Genomic DNA, 23,791 nt, shown 5'->3' with positions numbered 1-23,791 from the left:
GAAAAGATCCCATTATCAATATAAACATAAGAGAGCATTAAATTCTCTTAGAGCCCTTCTGCTCACTGGTCTCTAAGTGTGCGATTCACCGAAGCAGACATATATTTATGAGCGTTCCTTAAGAATTTTACTCCTCCCCCTCGCTTCTTCCGCTCCCCTCCTGTCTTCCACCTCCCACACCCAACCCCCCCCCCCCCTCTTCCAGCTTCCGATTAGCTAACTAGCAATTAGCAGATTTCTGTCGCATTATTCTCCTTGTGTTATTCAAGTTCAAAAAGCTATTCTGAATATTTTGATCCGGTTTCAGTCCCTATGCTAACTACAGACAACCCTCTTAACTTCCACCGGTCTACCCCCATCTATGTTTTGTATGCGATTTTTCGCTCTTGGTCGATTTTTGGGCTGACCATTGTCTTTCAATCCTCAAAAGAGCAAGAAGCCCTGAGGGCAGTAAGTTCTCTTAGAGCCCTTTGGCCCACTAGTCTCTTAAGTATACGAGTATACGATTCACTGAAGCAGTTTAAGAGACATAAATTAATGAGCGTTCCTTTGAGTTTGACTCCCCCTCCTTAAGCCCCCGCATTTTTCGGTCGAAGTGGTACTCTCATTTAGTTAGTCGGTTATGGTTATGCTCTTTGTTGTACAAATTAATAACTTAATTGGCAAATTATAGGGAAGTTGTGTGCTTAACGAAAACTGGTTTTGATTGTCGTTGTTCAGTCTTCATTTTCACGGCACTACGTGGACGTGCTTTTTTAGTTGCGGGACCGGAGATGTAAAACAGTCTACCTGAATATATCCGTGAAGAGTCGAACTTAATCTTGTTAAACTAATAAACGTGTTAATTAAGCTTTTGGAAACCCATATTTACTGCTGTGCTTTTGGAATTGTATCCACCTCTGAGTGCTACGGGGTGAAAATACCGCATCAGCATCATCATCAATCCTGTTTCTTTTCAGGAGGATGAAGAGGACGTGTTGAAACGAGACATCACAGCACCTACTCTAGAAGACCACTTTGACAAGACTGTCCTTCCGAAAGTGATGCAAGTAAAGAATTTTGGCAGATCTGGCAGAACCAAATACACTCATTTAGTAGACCAGGATACAACTGAGTTTTCAAGTGCCTGGGGAGTTGATAGTGCACAAGCCATGAAGTTCCAGCTGCGAACAGGAGGTGGAATGAAGGAGGTTTACGATCGACCATCGACTAAAGCCAATAAGAAGTGAAGACTTGTCTGGTTGCCTGTGTTTTCAAAGCAAGTGAATTTGTCGTAGGGTCGAGAAATGGAAAGTCAGAATCCAAAGGAGCGATGTTGACTGGTTTGCTGATCAAGCAGTGTGTTGTTTGAATTGGAACTATGCCATTGAAACATTTACTGCTCTTTTTGTAGATCTTTGTCAGTTTAATTTGTACTCAACAGATATGGGTATCAAATAAAAAATTTTAAAGAGTTTTGTTAACGTCGATTAAGTCTGGTCATTGTACTCTTGTACTAAGGATTTTGTACATTGTATGTAAAATTCTTACACTGTGGTCGTGAAATCTCAAATTGTTTCATACTTTTTTTCTTTTCAGAAGTTTGTTAAATGCTAGTCCTTTTTGAATCTCCCGCCGGCTACGCGGTGTTCAAGGTGCTGAAGGAATCCAAGTTGAAAGAAGTTGACAACATCTGGCAACATTTCCAAACTCCAGAGAAAGCGTCGCAAATTGTTCAGCTGCAGTGTTTCGAAAAGTTCAAAGATGCCACGGACGCTCTTTCCGCTACTGCCTCTGCACTTGAGTTCAAAGTGCCTAAAAGACTGAAAAAAGTTTTGAAGCAGATCAGCTCCGAAGCTCATGAAGAGTTGGGCGTCGTTGATGCGAAGTTGGGAAATATCATCAAAGAAAAACATGGAGTCAATTGTGTTACTTCAAGTGCTATCACTGAGCTTTACAGAAACATCAAGTCACAAGCGAATCATTTGATTGGTGGAATATCAGAGCGTGAATACGCAGCTATTCAACTTGGCCTGGCTCATGGATTGTCGCGCTATAAACTCAAGTTCAACCCAGATAAAATTGACACAATGATAATTCAGGCGGTCAACCTGCTAGATGACCTTGACAAAGAGCTCAACAACTACGGAATGCGTATGAAAGAGTGGTATGGGTGGCATTTTCCGGAGCTATCAAAAATTGTAGCCGATATAGTGACTTATGCAAAGACGGTCAAAAAGATGGGAACTCGCGATAATGCTACAAGCTGCGACTTCTCCGAAATTTTAACAGAAGATGTTGAAAAGGATGTGAAATCGGCTGCAGACGTTTCCATGGGAACTGAAATTTCTAAGGAAGATATTGAAAACGTATCTTTACTGTGTGATCAAATTATTGACATGTATGGGTACCGATCGCAGTTAGCCGAGTACTTAACTAACCGAATGATGGCCGTGGCTCCGAACCTGACAGTGTTAGTGGGTGAACTTTTGGGAGCGAGATTAATTGCACATGCAGGGTCTCTTTTAAACCTGGCTAAACATCCAGCTTCAACGGTGCAGGTGTTTGGAGCAGAGAAAGCCTTGTTTCGGGCTATTGCCAAAAAACAGTCGACACCAAAATTTGGTCTAATGTATCACGCCACACTTGTAAATCAGGCTTCCAATAAATACAAAGGAAAAATATCTCGAATGCTGGCAGCCAAATCAGCTATCGCTATTCGTGTCGACGCGCTCAAAGAGGATGTTGATGGAAATCTGGGCGTAGAATTACGAAGTAAGGTTGAGAAACGGCTGAGACAGCTAGAAACAGGTATCACGTTTAAACTCAGCGGCCGCGCAAGAGACATGGACACTGTACCGAAATACAAGCCTGATGAACGAGCGCCTAAAACGTACGATGATGGTAACGATTTTAGTCTTGAGTCGAGGGCAGGAAAACGAAAATTTGATCAGACAAAGACGCCAGCGAAAGGAGGGGCACAAGGTACCGTCAATTTCAGACTGTCGATTAAAAAATTATCAGTTAAGTAGTTGGTCGTTTCTATTAAATACAGAGCCCAAGATTTAGTAGTTTTGGGCTTGAAAGTGTTACCCCTGATTTCAAGTTTTGCTTTAACTATCGCTTACGGTCTTCAGCAAAGTATTTGTTTTACACAACAGGTCACGATACTCTTCCTTGAGAACACAATTACGTCAGTCATTGTTCCACTGAAGCTCAAATTAGAATTCTCTCAAGAAACCTAGCCAATATAGAGGATACGGTCAAGTTCAAAAGAGCGAAATAAAAAACAGGCTGAATTGATAAAGCGGGCTTAAATTAGAGTTCGAATTAGAGAGCAGTCCATTTGATGGTACTGTTATGTTGTTTTTTAATTTCATTTGCCTTCCGTTTACACTCGTTTTACACGTGTCACTATTGGCGCTATCTCACCCAATGCTTCATTCAATTGAGAAGAGTTTAGAAATATTTGGAGAAATTTACACAATAGTGTATAAGCGTTCACAAAAGCAAATTCATTAGGTTATCAGTGTCAATTATGTAACTAAAACTGCTCACAAAATAGAAACATATTTTTAATAGTCGCACAGCGATAGCTGGGGCTATTATTGGCCTTCTCTTGGTCTAGAGCAGTATTGGTTTTCTTAAGGTTTTTTACGACTCGAAGAGGAGTATTGGTTTTCTTAAGGTTTTTACGACTCGAAGAGGAGTATTGGAGAAGTCCTTTTTTTTTAATCAATTTTATTGGAGTGAATTTTGAAGCGGGAAATGAAACGCGTGAAAAAATTTGTAATGATTTGGTTGCTGAACAAAAGTGAAGAGCGGAGTGAAAAGAGAGTGTTTTTTTTGTTCATACCGCTGTTTTTGAGAGAGCGAGAAATTGATGTGTGAAAAAATTTTCTCTGAGCGAGCGAAATTTTTTTATTCACGTGTGGCTTTTAAAAGCAGTTTTTTTGCAATTTTTCTTGTTTATTAGGTTTGATTATGATATTGTATTGGATTTGGGCTCGTTCTGATAGGAATTGAAGGTTTCAAGTAGTTAATTTGAGTTTTATGCAAATTTGGAGGTTTTTGATCAGTTTTGCTGATTTAATGTATTTTGGCCTTTTGTTTTGTTTTACTGCTTTAAGTGCAATTTGCCTAGAAGCTCGTTACTCAAGGATTGTCAGGGATACAAATTGATTACAATTTTGTTGTTATAAAACATTTTTTCTGAAGAAAAATGGCAGAAAAATTAAGATTTTTTTTAACCACTTTTTTTATTTTTTTGGCTTTTTTGCGGTTTTTTTTCAATGGTAGACAATTTCTTTAGCTTGTAATGACTTGCCCCTTTTTTCGCGAGCATTTCATTGCTCTATTGGCTCAAAGTAACTTTTTTTGGCTTTATTTATTGTAAAATTTAAAAAACACCTTTTTTTTCTCGTTTTTTATTTGTTCAATTTGGTTTTAAATGTCTTTTCTGTTCTTCCTCAACCTTTGGTAGCATTTGGGTAGTTTCCTAGTGGAAGTCAGTTGTTTAAGCTCTTTTGGATGACTCTCATTTTGATTGATATTAGTTTCGAGTTGTTTTTGTTAAAGAAAATCGAGTAAATCAGAGCAAATTTTGGCCACTTTGTCTTTTTTCTAAGTTTATTGCCTTTTTCTTCCAATTTAATGTTTTTTGTTGGCAACCTTTTCTCAATAAAGAGAATTTTTGTAGGTGTCGATACTGTTAATTTGCTCTTGAAGGCTTAGCAGGGCAGTTTTCATTCAACCAAATTATACAAATCTCTAATTCGTTAAAGAGTTTTTCTTAGTCTTTTTTTTAGTTTGTTGTTTAAAGTTTCTCTGCAAGTACTAGGTGGGCGATTGATCTAGCCAAATATATAACTAATTGATTTCTATGAGTTATGGATGGGAAGCTGCATGTTATCTTTTTTTTGTAGAGAATTTTGTTTGGATTTTTAGAGAATATTACTTTTTGATTTGGTCCTTTGTCAATTTTCCAGTTCTCCAGTCTTTTCTTTGTGAATTGGTTACACTGTCTGTCGATTGATAATATGCTGGTGTTGCATCTGATTAGTGAGAATAGTCAGATTTCTACTTCGAGTCGTTTCCGGAATTCTTCCGGCTATGTTTTCACAAAAGCAAATTCATTAGGTTATCAGTGTCAATTATGTAACTAAAACTGCTCACAAAATAGAAACATATTTTTAATAGCCGCACAGCGATAGCTGGGGCTATTATTGGCCGTCTCTTGGTCTAGAGGAGTATTGGTTTTCTTAAGGTTTTTTTACGACTCGAAGAAGAGTATTGGTTTTCTTAAGGTTTTTACTACTCGAAGAGGAGTATTGAAGTCCTTTTTTTAAAATCAATTTTATTGGAGTGAATTTTGAAGCGGGAAATGAAACGCGTGAAAAAATTTGTAATGATTTGGTTGCTGAACAAAAGTGAAGAGCGGAGTGAAAAGAGAGTGTTTTTTTGTTCATACCGCTGTTTTTGAGAGAGCGAGAATTTGATGTGTGAAAAAATTTTCTCTGAGAGAGCGAAATTTTTTTAATCACGTGTGGCTTTTAAAAGCAGTTTTTTTGCAATTTTTCTTGTTTATTAGGTTTTATTATGATATTGTATTGGATTTGGGCTCGTTCTGATAGGAATTGAAGGTTTCAAGTAGTTAATTTGAGTTTTATGCAAATTTGGAGGTTTTTGATCAGTTTTGCTGATTTAATGTATTTTGGCCTTTTGTTTTGTTTTTTGCTTTAAGTGCAATTTGGCTGTAAGTGCTGTTTTGACCTAAAAGCGAAAGTGAGTAAAAATGCCGTGTGAACTAATTTCTGAGCGAGAGAAGTTTTTTGATCATGCGCTGCGTTTAGTGAATCACTTTGACTTTGAAAAGTAGTTTTTGACTGAATGGCACATAGATAACCGTTTTTAGCCGTTTTTTCGTCTAAGTGGCCCATTTTTTTGCTTGTAATTTGGTTTTTTGTAGAAATGATTTTTATTCGATGCTATATTGAAATGTAAACCTTGGAAATTAATAGCTGTGTTTTGGAGAATTTTCATTTACTACTTTGTTTTTTTCCGACCTTGGTATTGTTCTCAAAAAATTTTTGCCTTTAAATAATACTCTGTTGCTTTTCCATGATTTTTTTAAATTTTGAATTAGTTTGAAATCATGTTGTCTAGCATACATACAAGAAAAAAGTATATGTTGTTTTTGTGTTAACTGCAGTGATGAGAAATCTAAGTGTTGTAGTTTTCTGATTCTTAACTTTGAGCATTATTTTTTGAAAAATTTTATTTAGTTTTTAAGTTATTATTATCTGCCGTTTGCTTTAGCGATCTTTTTGAGATTAGAATCATGAATTATTTGAGGGAAGTTGATAGCCCTGTCAGCTTTTTGAGACTGTCAGTGTTTTGAGTATCCTAATTATTTTGAACTTATCCTTACCAAACGTTTTCAATAATGAATATTTTTGCGGCATTTTGTTTCTCTTGGTGACAGTGGTTTAAATTTCACCAGTTTTTAGATCAGACCGGGGGGGTAGTAATGAGTTTATGGTTTATTAAAAAGGTTATGGTTTCAGCTGCAATTGGGGTTTTGTCAAGTTTTTACTCTTCGAGTCGCTTCCGGAATTCTTCCGGCTATGTTTTTTTTACCGGAAGTACTATTCGTTCAGACGCTGTTTTGACCTAAAAGCGAAAGTGAGTAAAATTGCCGTGTGAATTTATTTCTGAGCGAGAGAAGGTTTTTGATCATGCGCTGCGTTTATTGGATGACTTCTTGACTTCGAAAAGTAGTTTTTGACTGAATGGTACACATATATAACCGTTTTTAGCCGTCTTTTCGTCTAAGTGTTCCAATTTTTTTTGCTTGTAATTTGGTTTTTTGTAGAAATTATTTTTTATTGATGCTATGTTGAAAGGTAAACCCCGGAAATTGATACCACAATATTTTGCAGAGCCTGAAAATGCGTTTCAAGTTAAAGATTGGCACATAATTCTTGATTTTTTAGTTAATTTTTGGCTTTTTTATTAATTTCATTTTTTGGATCTGTTAACCGTCTTTTTGTTTCATAAAATTGTACATTTGCTAATCCGATTTTCGTAGTTTTTTGCCAATTTTGTTCAGTTTTTTCTTGTATTTTGCTTTTAGTTACTAGAAATAGTATTTTGGGGAACATGAAGGACTTTAATTTCGTTTCAATAAAAATTTAATCATTTTTTGGAGTTAAGTTTTTGAAAAAACAGATAAATTTTTTTCATAAATGCAGTCTTAATTATCTTTTTACCACTTTTTTGCAGAATATTTCATTGTTTCGTATGTCTGAATTCTGCTTTTTCTTGTTTTATTCTGTTCATCAAGTTGGATTTTTGTCTCGAATGACTCGTTGTTTTTTCTATGTCTCGAATGTTGATCAATGAAATGTACTCGCTTTTCTTGATTTTTTAAATTTGATTTTTATCTTTCAAAAATCAAGAATTGGTCTTTTTGTTGCGGTGTTCCTAACATTGTGTCCATATTCTTAACATTCTCGTTTGTATCATTCTAGTTTTCTCCTGGCACCTACTTTTATATTCGCTATATTGATTTTTTCAGTTGTTAAAAAATTGAATGAGTTCAGCTTTTTCTTAGATCTTCGTTTCTTCGGTTTGCAATTGATTTAATTCAAAATAAGGCAGTAATGGGAGTTTGCTAGAAAGTCTTGTCCAACTTTTCTACTTATTACTATTCATTGCACTTTTCTTCCGGGCTTGGTATTGTTTTTAGACGATTTTTTGCCTTTGAATATTATTCTGTTTCTTTTGTTTTTCTATGACTAATTTATATTTTGAATTAGTATGAAATCATGTTGTCTAGCATATATACAACAAGGAAAAATCATGTATTATTTTTTTATAATTGCCGTGATTAGAAATCTAATTGTAGTGGTTCTCTGATTCTTAAGTTTGAGCACTCTTTTTTGAATAATTTTAACTTTCCTGTCTTTTTTGAAAAATTTTTATCTGCCGTTTGCTTTTGCGATCTTTTTGAGATTAGAATCATAAATTATCTGAGGGCAATTGATGGCCCTGTCAGCTTTATCAGGCTATCAGTTTTTTGACCATCCTAAAACTTTCAGACTTTTATAACGTTACCGAACGTTTTCAATAAAATTTTGCTGCATTTTCTTTCTCTTGGTGACAGTGGTTTAATTTTCACCGATTTTTAGATCAGACCCGGGGAGGTAATGAGTTAATGGTTTTATACAAAAGGTAATGGCTTCAGCTTTTTGTGAAGTTTTGGCGCTTCGAGTCGCTTCCGGAATTCTTCCGGCTATGTTTTTTTATTTCGTCGTCATGATTTTTGTTACGACCATATGACGTCACAGCCACTTTTTGTTCATTCTTTCATGCAATTTCAACTGAATTGCATGCGTGACGTCATTTTTCGCTCTTAATGGAGCGAGTTTTGTTCATTCGCGTGATTAAATTTTTGGACACACTTGACTTACCTCACTCTCTAAAATGACTTCCTCACTTTGAAATTGACTTTTGTTTACTTTAATTCAAAGAGAAAGGTCAAATAGGTGTGTGTCACTCTAAATGAAGGTTTTGAGAGAGCAGCTATTAGAGGCAGCAAAACTTATACATATTTTTATTCAAAATATAACATATCAGCCTTCAATGAAGAGACGAAATTTTTTTTAGTCTGTCTTTTTTACTGTTTTTTTTTGAGACTGCAAATCTACGAAGCTATTGCGGCTATTTTCTGGCAATCTGCCAGCTATGTTTGAGATTTTTTTTTAAAAAAATGCTATTAGTTTTTATCTTTCCTTATTTTTTTGTATCACTACTGGAAGTCAACGGCGGCTATTCTCTGACAATTTGTTGGCTGTGTTTTGCATTTTCATGCGACTTATTGAGACTCAATTTATGTCGATCAAAGCATGATATTACAAGTTAATGTAATTCGAGCAAAACAAGTGGCCTCAAGAATAAAAGCACCTTTTGCAAAAAATGGACGCTATTTTTGTTCCAGTTTCCTAACAATCGCTTGAATTCTTCTGCTACAAAGTTTTCTTTTCTCTGCAAGCGGTTCGGTAACTATCACACATGACAGATGAAAATTAGGTATCCATAGAAAAGATCGTCCTCAAACAATCTCATACCTTTCTTTTTCTGATGAAATTTTTTAATTGGGCTCGAACTTAGAAGCAGTCATTGTGTGCATCTTTGTGCAAAATTTTTGCCTGACCAGTTTTTTGCTTTTTCTAGAACGTTCTTTCGATTTCACTTCTCGAGTGACTATTTCATGCTTTACTTCGTTATTTCGGCTTTGATTTTAATTGCTCTTATTTATTATTATTAATATTATTTTTATTATTAATATTATTATTATTATTATTATTTTTTTATGGCTTCCACAAACGTGAGGGACTGCTCCCGTAGTATATATATATATATATATATATATATACATATTATATATATTATATGTATATATATATATATATATATATATATATATATATATTATATATATATATATATATATATATATATATACACATTTATATATATATATATATAACGGTAGAAAAAAAAGTAAATTTGTCCGATACAAACTGAAAACTTGAATTATTATATTAAAATTATAATATTATATATAATATATAATATATATATATATATATATATATATATATATATATATTTTATATATATAGATGAATCATACTAGTTTAAGTTTGTTAAGTTTCATTTGAGGACCGAATTTTTTCGCAGAGACAGATGTTTTGGAACACGAATTTTCGATGCTGAAATAAATATTGAAGTACTTTCACATCAAGTTTAACTTATTCATAAAATTTTTCTAAGTCGCATGTCAGATTTTGAAGGCATATAACGGTTAGATCCATAGATTAGGATTGGAAAAAGCTTACTCTTATTGGAAAAAGGTAAGTTTTGCAATAACCTTCAGGAGATATGATGTTTCTTTAATTTGTTGGATTCTTTAATTTTATTGGCTTTACGAGTCCGCAATTCTATATGTTCCTTCCAAGTGAGGCTGTCGTTCATAGTGATTACTAGGTCCTCCACAGTTCTTGATTGTTCCAGCGACCATTGACCCAACACTGGAATTAATCTCGACTTGATATTGAAATTTATTTACTTACATTTCGATAAATTGAAGCTGATGTTATTTTCGTAACTCAAACTCAATTTTGAATCTAGATCTTGTTTGATTCCGTGAGCGTTTCCAAAGATTTTCATTATATGATTGAGATCATCAGCAAAAAGGAAGACTTTGAAAACAGGTTCGGGTAAGTCATTAATGCAAATAAGAAAAAGTAGGGGCCCAAGTATTAAACTCTGAGGTACACCCGAGGTGAACGGCGAAATCTTCTATTTTAGATTTCCAATTTTCACGCATTGCAGTCTGTCTGTCGCTCAGGTAATTCTTTAAAATCTTGAACAGCCCGCCGCCTATTCCAATGCAATTGTTCTATTGTTGAGTCAAAGAAAAATGAGCTATTTTCTCGTTTGTTCTCATAACTGAATTTGTATTTTTTCTGTAATTATATCTAAGTAGGTGATCATTTGAAGAATAACTGATCTTTTTTTTTTACAAAAACCGTACTGTGAATCAGTTATGAGTCCTTTGAAAAAATTGACAATTGAGCCGTACAAAAATTTTTCTAGAACTTTCGAGACAATGCATAATAGTGTTATAGGAAGATAATTTACCACATCTGCTTTTGATACTTTTTTCTTAAAAATTAAGCTGTCGGCTGTTTTCCATGCACTAGGATAGGCTCCGAGGCGCCTAAAATCTCATAACTCGTTTTAAGATGGATTTCGTTAGTTCTTTTGCGCAGTTCCTGAGGACAAGTGCAGGCAAGTTATCAGGCCCACATGACTTTGGTACGTCTCATGACCCAAGAATTTCAACTACTGCTTCTTCGGACACAGTAAAATTGCTCAAAATTCTTTTTTCTTTCAAATTGTTTTCGAATACCGATGACACGGTGAAAACTGAACAGAAATATTTAAGAGGCCTTTTCACCATCACAGTTTGCTACGTCTTTGTTCCATTTAACCTGAGGCGGAACTGACAGTCCTTTTTGTAATTTTAAAATACTTGTACCTGGCTTGAGAATTCCGTGAGTTGAAAAGCTTTGATTCGTAGTTTTTCTAGTCTAGGTATACGGCTTCACCTACTGTTTCTCGACGTTTCTAATTTGAGTCTCAATGAGTCATTGTTGGCTAGTGAATTCTGTTTTCTCTGAAGTGTGTTATTCTTTTTCATTAGATGTGATGTCTTAGGCGTGATCCATGGGGGGCAAGTTAGACCTATGCTTACTCCGTCTCGGTGTGAATTTTGTGATCGCCTCGAATAACCATTGATACCACTCGATGAGAATCCGATCAGTGTTGCTATAACAAATAGCGTTAAAAGGGTTGAGTCTCAAATTTTCCTTAAAACCAACGTAATCGCATTTACAGAAGCTTAAAGTTCTGTGCAATTCGGTTTTCTTGTTTTTAGCTGGACTCAGGATCAAGATCTAATAATATAGGTATGTGAATATAGGTATGTATAGGTAGGGTATAATATAGGTGGGTATAATTTTGAGCAGAGTCGATGCATTTGACGTCGATAACAGTGCTGTCTTCATTAACGAAAATTTGATTGAGTGTGTTTTTACCTTAAGGGGGAAAATCAGCGGGAATTAAATTTTGGCAATAAAATAGATCGACCTATTGTTGCTCATATAAGTAGGCTGACGCCAGTGTTTTCCAATTGACTGAAGGAAGATTAAAATCTCCTACTACTATGACCTTTATCTCTCTCCGCTCATCGTTGTCTAAAAAGCAGAAAGAGTGGAATTCGTCAATTGCTACGTGGTATTTGCTGTTACTAGGAGGGTTATACCAACACAAAATAAGTGCCTTTTCATCAATAACGGTTATGAGCGAACCTGCAAACGCAGACGTTGGTTTGTCGTTCATATTTTTAACATCAATTGGGAAAGAAGTAGTGTTGTTCCGCACGCCAATCATTACAACCCCATGTTTGCTTTTCAGATTTGCTTTTCTCTCCTTTAAAGCTGATAATTTTGCAGGAAAAGTTAACTATCGCAGATGTCAGCTGTCAAAGTGTCATTTAAAGCGATGATGTTATATGCAGAGGTTTCAGCAGCGACAGCCAACCTTCTCGACGATTTAAATTTAGGAGGCTGCTTGTATTGAAAACTGAGCAGCTAAGAGAATTTTGTAGTCAATTTTGATTACGCGGCTGTTTCAAAGCATTTTCTTCGCTCGTTGAAACCAGGTTTTTCTTTTTTGACCCTTAAAGTATAGTTGTTTGTTTTTAATACGGATGTCTAGTTTCGAAGCTGCACAGGCTATTAGGGCACGCCTTTTGAGTAGCATTGATTTCTCGAGCGGGATTTCTTCTTTTTCGGAGCTGTTGACAGAAAGACAAGAAGTTCATAATCGACCAACTTCCCTCCCTTTGCGAGAAGCTTTCTCACTTCCCACGGGCTGCTTACAGTTACCAACATGATTCCTGGCTGCTTCCTATTTCAATTCTTCTTCCCTAACCTCCTGATGTTTTGTACGTTTGTTTGTTCACCAAGGAAATGAATTAAATTATCAACTTGATTGTGCTCCGCGTTGAGCAGTTCATTGGAGTTGGCTTTGGCTTCAGGAATACCACTGAGGCGAATTTGGCTTAAATTGGCCTGATGTGGCGCCCTCCTGTTAACTCTCTGTTTTTCGAGCGTACATGAGTTATCTGTATAAACTTCCTTAACGCCTTCAGTTACAATTTTTTTCAGCTGCTCATTCATTTTGGAGCAATTAGCTATGTTTTCTCTGACTATCTCATGTACGGTTTCGTTGATGGCATAAATTTTTGGCAATTCGTTGACTAGCTTATGAGTGGTTTTGTGTTGGTTAGTAAATCGCGGAAGAGTGAAATGACCCAATCTTTTATGTAGATGTTACTGACAGTGCTCACATCTTCTTCAATCAATTCATCAATCTACGGATAATAGTCCTTCGATTGTAATTCAAGTCTTTTTCTCGCAGCGTCATCTACGTTTGCCTGCTGCCCTTCTTATTCTTCTTTGATCTTTTTCGCTGAATGAGTTTCCGTAAGTTGTCACGTTGTTCGTGCACTATATTGAACAGGTGCGACTTCAAGTCCACTTGGGGATGCACCTGTGTGAGCTGGTGAAGAATAAGCTTACTTTTCTAAATGAGAGGAGATTTGCGTCTATTGTTAGAATATTCGCGTTTTTCAGGAGATGAAGCAAATTTGGTGCTCCATCTCTTGCCGGTAAATAGTGGCAGCAATATTATCTTTGAACTGCTCAATCAAGTTGATCAGCTGGCTAAAACTACAGGCTGTATTGTTGTTGCTTGTGTGCTTGCTGACAGAATTGCTGATCGCGTCGTGCCAGAGAATATTGTCTTGCTTGAAACCAATTGATCCTCGTGTAATTAAGTAATTCAAATCTTTCAACTTGTTTGTTGTGGCTGGGTTAATGCTAAGTCCTCGAACAGCAAACGCAAATTTTCGATCGCTAAGAACTTGTCCTAAAGAAAAGGTTGAATGCTTTCGAATTTTGTCCAGGCAACTTGCACCAATATTGAATACCATATCAGTACCGGTCTCTAAAAATCGTTCAAGAGAATGGAGATCATCAGCAAAAAGGAAGACTTTGAAAACAGGTTCGGGTAAGTCATTAATGCAAATAAGAAAAAGTAGGGGCCCAAGTATTAAACTCTGAGGTACACCCGAGGTGAACGGCGAAATCTTCTATTTTAGATTTCCAATTTTCACGCATTGCAGTCTGTCTGTCGCTCAGGTAATTCTTTAAAATCTTGAACAGCCCGCCGCCTATTCCAATGCAATTGTTCTATTGTTGAGTCAAAGAAAAATGAGCTATTTTCTCGTTTGTTCTCATAACTGAATTTGTATTTTTTCTGTAATTATATCTAAGTAGGTGATCATTTGAAGAATAACTGATCTTTTTTTTACAAAAACCGTACTGTGAATCAGTTATGAGTCCTTTGAAAAAATTGACAATTGAGCCGTACAAAAATTTTTCTAGAACTTTCGAGACAATGCATTATAGTGTTATAGGAAGATAATTTACCACATCTGCTTTTGATACTTTTTTCTTAAAAATTAAGCTGTCGGCTGTTTTCCATGCACTAGGATAGGCTCCGAGGCGCCTAAAATCTCATAACTCGTTTTAAGATGGATTTCGTTAGTTCTTTTGCGCAGTTCCTGAGGACAAGTGCAGGCAAGTTATCAGGCCCACATGACTTTGGTACGTCTCATGACCCAAGAATTTCAACTACTGCTTCTTCGGACACAGTAAAATTGCTCAAAATTCTTTTTTCTTTCAAATTGTTTTCGAATACCGATGACACGGTGAAAACTGAACAGAAATATTTAAGAGGCCTTTTCACCATCACAGTTTGCTACGTCTTTGTTCCATATAACCTTAGGCGGAACTGACAGTCCTTTTTGTAATTTTAAAATACTTGTACCTGGCTTGAGAATTCCGTGAGTTGAAAAGCTTTGATTCGTAGTTTTTCTAGTCTAGGTATACGGCTTCACCTACTGTTTCTCGACGTTTCTAATTTGAGTCTCAATGAGTCATTGTTGGCTAGTGAATTCTGTTTTCTCTGAAGTGTGTTATTCTTTTTCATTAGATGTGATGTCTTAGGCGTGATCCATGGGGGGCAAGTTAGACCTATGCTTACTCCGTCTCGGTGTGAATTTTGTGATCGCCTCGAATAACCATTGATACCACTCGATGAGAATCCGATCAGTGTTGCTATAACAAATAGCGTTAAAAGGGTTGAGTCTCAAATTTTCCTTAAAACCAACGTAATCGCATTTACAGAAGCTTAAAGTTCTGTGCAATTCGGTTTTCTTGTTTTTAGCTGGACTCAGGATCAAGATCTAATAATATAGGTATGTGAATATAGGTATGTATAGGTAGGGTATAATATAGGTGGGTATAATTTTGAGCAGAGTCGATGCATTTGACGTCGATAACAGTGCTGTCTTCATTAACGAAAATTTGATTGAGTGTGTTTTTACCTTAAGGGGGAAAATCAGCGGGAATTAAATTTTGGCAATAAAATAGATCGACCTATTGTTGCTCATATAAGTAGGCTGACGCCAGTGTTTTCCAATTGACTGAAGGAAGATTAAAATCTCCTACTACTATGACCTTTATCTCTCTCCGCTCATCGTTGTCTAAAAAGCAGAAAGAGTGGAATTCGTCAATTGCTACGTGGTATTTGCTGTTACTAGGAGGGTTATACCAACACAAAATAAGTGCCTTTTCATCAATAACGGTTATGAGCGAACCTGCAAACGCAGACGTTGGTTTGTCGTTCATATTTTTAACATCAATTGGGAAAGAAGTAGTGTTGTTCCGCACGCCAATCATTACAACCCCATGTTTGCTTTTCAGATTTGCTTTTCTCTCCTGTAAAGCTGATAATTTTGCAGGAAAAGTTAACTATCGCAGATGTCAGCTGTCAAAGTGTCATTTAAAGCGATGATGTTATATGCAGAGGTTTCAGCAGCGACAGCCAACCTTCTCGACGATTTAAATTTAGGAGGCTGCTTGTATTGAAAACTGAGCAGCTAAGAGAATTTTGTAGTCAATTTTGATTACGCGGCTGTTTCAAAGCATTTTCTTCGCTCGTTGAAACCAGGTTTTTCTTTTTTGACCCCTAAAGTATAGTTGCTTGTTTTTAATACGGATGTCTAGTTTCGAAGCTGCACAGGATATTAGGGCACGCCTTTTGAGTAGCATTGATTTCTCGAGCGGGATTTCTTCTTTTTCGGAGCTGTTGACAGAAAGACAAGAAGTTCATAATCGACCAACTTCCCTCCCTTTGCGAGAAGCTTTCTCACTTCCCACGGGCTGCTTACAGTTACCAACATGATTCCTGGCTGCTTCCTATTTCAATTCTTCTTCCCTAACCTCCTGATGTTTTGTACGTTTGTTTGTTCACCAAGGAAATGAATTAAATTATCAACTTGATTGTGCTCCGCGTTGAGCAGTTCATTGGAGTTGGCTTTGGCTTCAGGAATACCGCTGAGGCGAATTTGGCTTAAATTGGCCTGATGTGGCGCCCTCCTGTTAACTCTCTGTTTTTCGAGCGTACATGAGTTATCTGTATAAACTTCCTTAACGCCTTCAGTTACAATTTTTTTCAGCTGCTCATTCATTTTGGAGCAATTAGCTATGTTTTCTCTGACTATCTCATGTACGGTTTCGTTGATGGCATCAATTTTTGGCAATTCGTTGACTAGCTTATGAGTGGTTTTGTGTTGGTTAGTAAATCGCGGAAGAGTGAAATGACCCAATCTTTTTGCATTTTATGTAGATGTTACTGACAGTGCTCACATCTTCTTCAATCAATTCATCAATCTACGGATAATAGTCCTTCGATTGTAATTCAAGTCTTTTTCTCGCAGCGTCATCTACGTTTGCCTGCTGCCCTTCTTATTCTTCTTTGATCTTTTTCGCTGAATGAGTTTCCGTAAGTTGTCACGTTGTTCGTGCACTATATTGAACAGGTGCGACTTCAAGTCCACTTGGGGATGCACCTGTGTGAGCTGGTGAAGAATAAGCTTACTTTTCTAAATGAGAGGAGATTTGCGTCTATTGTTAGAATATTCGCGTTTTTCAGGAGATGAAGCAAATTTGGTGCTCCATCTCTTGCCGGTAAATAGTGGCAGCAATATTATCTTTGAACTGCTCAATCAAGTTGATCAGCTGGCTAAAACTACAGGCTGTATTGTTGTTGCTTGTGTGCTTGCTGACAGAATTGCTGATCGCGTCGTGCCAGAGAATATTGTCTTGCTTGAAACCAATTGATCCTCGTGTAATTAAGTAATTCAAATCTTTCAACTTGTTTGTTGTGGCTGGGTTAATGCTAAGTCCTCGAACAGCAAACGCAAATTTTCGATCGCTAAGAACTTGTCCTAAAGAAAAGGTTGAATGCTTTCGAATTTTGTCCAGGCAACTTGCACCAATATTGAATACCATATCAGTACCGGTCTCTAAAAATCGTTCAAGAGAATGGACACCCAAGATACCCGGATTTTCATAGTGAGCTATTCAATAAATTTATCACAACAATTAGGCGATTAAGCACATCAATTAGGCAATTAAATCTCTTGCTAAAACCAAAGTGATTGTAAGAAGGGATATTCAAGGCATGGGTAGCCGAGTGGTTAATGACTCAGTCTAGCACGCCGGAGGGCAAGGTTGCGAACCCTCCCTCGTCGGATCTTTTGCACCCATAAATATTTATCCAGTCTACAGTCCCCTCTGAAGTAAATGCCCCGCCTGTCATTCGAAAGCAATTTGTCTAACTTTAGTCGGCTATGTTTCATCTTGATACTGTTTTTGTTTTGGTCCATTTAAAGTTTTTCTTGACTTTTTCGCTCTTGAGTTTTGCGCGATCTAGTTGCTCTTCTTTGAGCAGCTGAACTTATTTGGCTGCAATTTGCAAGTCAACAGTCTAGACAGGCCCCTCTTTAGGCACGCTACAGTTGACCCCCCTCTCCATTGTCTGAGAGCAATTCGTCCGACCTTTTGCTTAACTATTAGGTAATCGTCCGACGTAAAAGTACTGCGGGGAGAGGCGTATAGCAACATTGAATTTTTGAAACATTGAAAACAAAACCATGCCTTGATTGTGTGAAGATTTGCTGCATGCTTTAAACTCTCTCCATACTTTTAAGCATCCCCATTGGTGCTATAAGAATCTAATAAGCCACTGAGTCGCTTCTCAATAACGGCTCTTTCAGTGTAACTTATTTACGGTTAATCTTTGTTTTGTCCTCGTTAACTTATAATATCTTTAGGTGGAGAAGATGAAGTGAAAGACGAGCCTGGGGTTGAAGAGGAACCATCTGCAGTAGTGAAAAGCCCCAAGGGCAAAAAGGCGAAGAAGAGATTGATAGAAGAAGTAAAGGAAGAGGTCGAAACAGTGGAGCAGCAGGAAGGCGTAGAAGGGACAGCTGACGTAGCAGTCGAAGAGCAGCCAGTGACTGAAAAGAAAAAGAAAAAGAAGAAGAGCCTAGTACCAGTCGCAGCTACCGAAATAGAGACGAAAATAGAACAAGGTTAGTTTTTTATTACAAGGGATAGTGGGATCTTTGTAGCTGTTACTAAATTTGATAGTAACGTTCTTAGAGTTCCTTAAGCGCGGCCTGTACTGAAACGGCTACTTAATCACTCGAACAAAGTAGAGCAATTGGCGGAGTCGTTTGTGTCTCATGAAAAATGATTTTTCGACTGATCTGAATTGTCAAATGATTTTTCGCTCCTGATGTCTTGTTTTGCGTGATTAATTGCTCTCCTAGAGGCAATTATTGTAAACGTGTGTTTTTAATGCAAAATTTTTGCTTGACCGTTTTGACTTTTCGGGTGAATTTTACGCCCTTGACATTTGGCGTTTCGCGTGATCTAAAATTCTCTCTCAATCACAATTTCAAGCAGCTGAAATCAATTGGCGGCAATTTAATACTAAAAGTCAAATGAAAAGTGCGCCGAAACTGGTGTCATTTTTTACTTTTAAATCTTAATAGTGGTATATGTTAACCTCTAATGTGGTTATGTGAAGCCCACTATTGAACTTCTTAGTCCCATTTAGGCTCCCCGCCCCCCCCCCCCCCCCCCCGACTGAAGCAGGCTGCAATTGATTACAGCTCCCACTAGTCGTTCGAGAGGAATTCTTCCGACGTTTAGTCGGTTATGTTCTTAATTGCTCTCTTCAGTTAAGCAAATGAACTCACTGGCGGTGACGTACTGAAAGTTATGTCCTTATTTTTCCCTTTTTCCAATTTAAATCCTTGTAGAAACAAACTATAGTAGAAAAAATTATAGACCTTTTAATGAAGTAAAATGCTAACTAAGCGGAGTCGTACATTTAAGGTAGAGGCTTTGGAAACCCGGTTTTTAAGTCTGACACTACTTTGTGCTGGAGCGTTTGAAATAGTTTTTAATCTTTAAGTGTTACGAACTTAACTTTTTCCGTTTTACATCCGTTTACTTTCACATGGTGTTCATTTTTCGAAGGATAAAACAGCAAATTTATCCATCATATATAGTCATAATTCAACAAAGAGTGTAAGGTGTTTTTTTTTCTGTCATTTGTCTGAGAGCGTTTTATAGCCACCGTCAGCTACCCAAGGCTATCATTTAGACCCTTTTTTAAATTGCTCTCGAGCGAAATTTGATATTTGATAATTTTGTATTTTACGAACCTCTGAAGACTTCTGTCTTTATCCTTTATTTGTTCAGGTGTTTGAGCTAAAAGGGCGACGTCAATTTTATTGCGCGTGAGGTTCTGTACTAGAATTTGACTTCTGTACACAAACATAAGTTAAACTGAGCTTTTGAAGTTGGTCTCAGTAAAGGTCAATTGAGTAGAGAATAAATTAACCCATCATCTCATGGGCGCTAGTCTAGATATCAGGATTGTTTTATTAATAGCCGCCCTCATCTTCTCAGCCGGTTAATATAGCGCTCCTATTTTTTTTTTACTTCGTCGAACTTTTTTTTTGCTTTATCCATTTTGCGGCTTTTTCGACATTTTGCGTGACATATTTTTAACTTCTCTAGGCTAGTTTCACTCTTCTGTCATTCTGCTCAAAGTCCTTTTAAACAGCAGCTGCTCAGCAAAGAAATTCAAAATGAAGAGAGTCAGTATAAAAAAAATCAAAGTCAGAAATAGAAATGGGATAAACCCATAAAGCCCATTTTTAGATGCCCGGTTCTTGAACTTTGTTCTCATGAGTTTTAGTTACTAATTATAATGCTTATTGGTTTTGATACTAGACCCTGTAGCCCCTCACTGAGAGACAGGGGTATGTTCAATTACAAAATGACATCAACATAAATCGCACTTAAAAATAATTTTATACAAAAATCAATTTTTGTTTATTTTCTTTTCTTTCAATCTCAATAGAGTTATGGGAATCAACGGCGGCTATTTTCCGGCAATCTGCTTGGTATTTTTAATAGCTGCGAAGCAATAGCGAGGCTATTGGTCTCTTCGTAGTTTTTCATAACTCGGAGAGGATTGTTGATATTCTGCATTTCAAAAGCTGAAGCAAGCTTGTTAATGACTTGAATTTTGACTTCTTCCCGAACATCGACTTCTGTTTTGGAACGTTGACTTGTTCGAATATTGGACCTGAACAATAGCTTAGTTTCTAATGTATAGTTAATAGGAACTGCCGGTAAAATTTAAGATTAAAAGCTAATTCCTAAAATTTTTGATCTATCACTCCTCCCTATCGCCTGAACAGTCCCTCCTCCCCAGCCAATCTATGGAAACCCCCCTACATAACTCTACTCCTACAACCTACCTAGCTACCCCCTATCAATGTACTTACTGTTCCCCACCCACCCCCGCCCCCATCACACCCAGCTACCCCCGCCCCCAAATTACAATCCCCTCGCCTACCCACAGTCCAAACTAACAAATTAATATTTTTGCGTGCATTTTTTAAACACTTTCTATAGTTTTGTGAGGAGATATACTTTTTAGTTCTTTGTTATGTCTTTTTTTCTTTAATACTCATTATTGAAGTACGGTTAGTTATGCTTTAGTATATATGCACGACTTTTCGGGTGTTCTACCGCTTAGGTTTTTGAATGACTGTTGAATTTATTTGCGTGGCGTTATTGCTTACTCCATGGGTATTTTTAGGTCAGCCGTATGATTAATTGCTATCAAACGAAATTTGTAGGAATAGTATAAGTTGTGTAGTCTTTTTATGCAATTTTTCGCTTAATGAACTTGTCTCTGACCCTTTTGATTTTTTGTCCTCAAAAACGGGATAAACAGGTAACGCCCTTTGGGCTCACCAGACTCCTAAGTATGTCTTTCACGGAAACTGTTTTGGAGACATAAATTCATGCTGTGAAGGGCAGATCTTTGAGTTTAACCCTCTCGCCCTCTGCCCACCCCCTTACCTCACCGTGCGCCCCTCCCCGTCGTGCTCACCGAACACCCCTTTAAAACTAAGCTTAGGCTAGCCTCCCTAAACCGTAGCTAGGTACTGACGAAGACAACCGATCGCCAGTCGTTTATGAGTAGTTCGCCCGACGTTAGTCGATTAGTTCATTTTCTTAACTTACCTTATTCAATAACATGACTTCTGTGGTCTTTGTAAATTTTATTTGACTTTGTTTGAAACAAATTAGATTGTTATAATGTTATATTGATTGAAAAACGTCTTTCTTCGAATTATTTTTGAAAATTGGATTTGAAGTGAGAATTGCGATGTGTTGGGTTATCTAGGTTATGTCTTTCATCTTAGTATTAGTTTCAACTCAGGGCCAGAACGGTCTCTATTAGTTTCAACTCACTTTTTTTCTGACAATTTTCTGGCTATGTCTTTTAATAGATTGTGATATCAAACTTGATATCCCACGTATTGTTAGTTGTTGAATGTGAGATTGGTTTAATTTTTTTTTCGATAGTGCGACCATATAGTTTCCTTCAGTTCGTTTCTGGAATCTGGTGGTTTTTTGGACAAATTTTTTGCTGAACGGTTTTCTGCAATATTCTTTTGCTTTTTTGAATGATTTGACTTTGGTTTCAAGAAACCGGATCAATTGGCAAAGCTCGTGGGCATCGAGAGCTATTCTCTTAAGAGCTTTGCTGAACTATAAGTGTACGGATCAGCGGAGCTTAAGGAGGCAGAGAGTCATGTTTTGAAAGGCAATTTTTAATTGCTCTCGAACGAATCTTGAGGCAAATATTGTAATTGTGTTCATCTTTTTTATCCAAAATTTTTGCTTGTCCGTTTTCGCGCTTTTGTTCTGATTTGACTATAATCTAGATGTATTTTACACACTTTTGTTATTGATTTTTGAGTGATCTAAGTTGCTCTCGTTCTGAATTAAAGTTCGTTGTTAAAAGCGATTGTGAGCGAAAGAAAAGCAAAGCCATTGTGAGTTGCTAAGATGGCTGACTGTCAATCGGGAGGTCAATGGTTTCATCCCCGTGGGATAGTTTTTCTGTGCCCACGAAAAATTTCTAAGCTACACACCCTCTAAATCAAATTGACTCTGCCTGTCGGTTTATGTTTTCATTTCTGGAGGCTTTCTTACGAGAGGAGTTCACCCGACGGTACTGTCGGTACTTTAATTTCAGTTGCTTTTCGCTCACTTATTCGTTTTACATAAGTCACTGTTAACGCTACATCAACCAATTGAGTAGACTTGAGAATTCATCCGAGAAACAATACTTTTCAGAAAAGCAATATCAAAATAAACAGGGTGAACGGATAAACCAGGTCCTTGAATCATAATCCATCAGGATATCAGTTTTCATTATGATGAATGCGGATTGGCGTTAGGTTTAAGCTCAAAAGTCTTCAATTAAGATGCTGAATTCTTCAGGGGTATATGTAACTAAAACTGCTGACAAAATAAACTTTTTTTTTAAGATTTGGAAAAGGGCTGTCCATTTTTCCTTTTTATCTTTGTTTCGATTCATGCCAATTTGTGTAATTAATTACAGCTATTTTTACTTCTGCTTTTCAAAATAGTGCTTGACGTATATAGGCATGATGCATACTAAAAACAAGTTGTTGGCTGATTCTCTATAAAGTTTAATTGCTCTCCAGCATTTTTTTTTTGGCAATTATTTAGTTCTGCTATTCTTTTTGTCATTCATTTTTTAAATCTGAGCACTGTTTTGCCTGACCCATTCGTCGTTTTCATTGACTCTTTCGCTCTAGTCTTTTTGAGATTTGCGTAATATAATGGGTCTCACTTATAGAGGTATAACTCAGTTGTTTGCAGTTCACTACTAAAAGTCAAATAATCAAAAGTACAAAATTGGTCACTGCTTTTCAGTTTAACCGATTGCGTTGGTTTATGAAAAGCTCTAGTAACATCATTTGATGAACTGCTATTGAAATTATAGTTGCTTACTCACTCCAGACAATTGGCATCCTCACTTGCCGTTGCCGGCTAAAACAGGATATGAAACCCCTGTCGTGTCAGAGGAACTTGTCGTGTTAGTGGGTAATGCTTATAAATCGGGCTGTATTTTAAGACTATTTTTTCTCGCCTTGTATAGATAACATAAAAACCTTTGGCTAACCTAGCCCCCCAGTAGAGTTTTATTTCGGTGTTTAGCAGCTGCGGAGGAAGTACAACAGGAAACAACTACGACTCCCAAGAAGAAGAAGAAACGACAGAGCTCTGCCATGGAAGAGACGACAGCTACTGCAGAAGTTGAAGAACCACAAACAGAGGTAGCCACCACGACTGGAGAAAATGGAGGATCAGCGAAGAAAAAGAAACGCAAGTCAAAGTCACTCGGAGGTCAAGTAGCAACGGAAGATGACTCATGATAACTTATCTCCTAACCTTTGATGGTTTATGGAAGAACAAAAAAACACTAGCTGTTACAACTGCCAATGTTGCTTGTCAGTTCTTTAAATACTCTTTTGTTTTATCTATTCTTGTTCAAATGATGATATGATGATGCTTTGTAATGCGGTGCTCAGTTGTGCCCAGATCACATGACTAGTTAATTTGCGCATCTCTGATTGGTCGTTTAGTTAATTGGTTGTTGTGAGAAAAGGCAGTTAACGTGCCGTTTGAAGTACACGTTCTGTAAAAGGTTTGTTGTTGCTTCGTGAACTTTTGGGTTGTTTTTGCGGTGGTTGACAGTAAAACATTTGCTTGAACCTGTGATGATAATTCAAAACGTTCTGTCAAAGTCTTATTTACATTTTTAATCGTCTTTGTTAAATCCTGTGTCA

At 36.9% G+C, this 23,791-nt stretch overlaps 3 protein-coding genes across 4 annotated transcripts in view; 2 read left to right on the top strand and 1 right to left on the bottom strand.

Annotated features, from left to right (window-relative positions):
* LOC142336979 (microfibrillar-associated protein 1-like) overlaps positions 1-1,453 on the top strand; it is a 25,381-nt gene extending 23,928 nt beyond the window's left edge. Inside the window, exon 9 of the mRNA XM_075385980.1 lies at positions 960-1,453. Coding sequence (XP_075242095.1) covers positions 960-1,229 — 270 coding nt within the window. The 3' untranslated portion in view covers positions 1,230-1,453. The remainder of the gene's footprint in view (positions 1-959) is intronic.
* Positions 1-23,791, bottom strand: part of LOC142336140 (uncharacterized) — a 483,861-nt gene that overhangs the window by 418,863 nt on the left and 41,207 nt on the right. The window lies entirely within an intron of this gene.
* LOC142336134 (nucleolar protein 58-like) lies at positions 1,583-23,748 on the top strand. 2 transcript variants are annotated; one of them, XM_075384714.1, is made up of 3 exons: positions 1,583-2,964; positions 17,861-18,121; positions 23,163-23,748. In XM_075384714.1, exons 1-3 carry the CDS (start codon positions 1,590-1,592, stop codon positions 23,375-23,377), a joined length of 1,851 nt encoding a protein of 616 aa, XP_075240829.1. In that variant the 5' UTR covers positions 1,583-1,589; the 3' UTR covers positions 23,378-23,748. The 2 variants fall into 2 exon arrangements, with proteins under 2 accessions (XP_075240829.1, XP_075240828.1); XM_075384713.1 differs by having other exon boundaries at positions 23,160-23,748.

Source organism: Convolutriloba macropyga, chromosome 3 (genome assembly GCF_964194025.1).
Source record: "Convolutriloba macropyga chromosome 3, txConMacr16.3, whole genome shotgun sequence".
Lineage (NCBI taxonomy): Eukaryota > Metazoa > Xenacoelomorpha > Acoela > Convolutidae > Convolutriloba > Convolutriloba macropyga.
This window is presented reverse-complemented; position numbering and strand designations above follow the sequence as displayed.

Bases quoted from the DNA above. Each gene is read 5' to 3' on its own strand.
- LOC142336134 (XM_075384713.1), top strand. From the start codon at position 1,590: ATGCTAGTCCTTTTTGAATCTCCCGCCGGCTACGCGGTGTTCAAGGTG. The intron at 2,965-17,860 runs GTACCGTCAATT...TAATATCTTTAG, and splicing joins AGCGAAAGGAGGGGCACAAG to GTGGAGAAGATGAAGTGAAA. The intron at 18,122-23,159 runs GTTAGTTTTTTA...TTCGGTGTTTAG, and splicing joins AGAGACGAAAATAGAACAAG to CAGCTGCGGAGGAAGTACAA.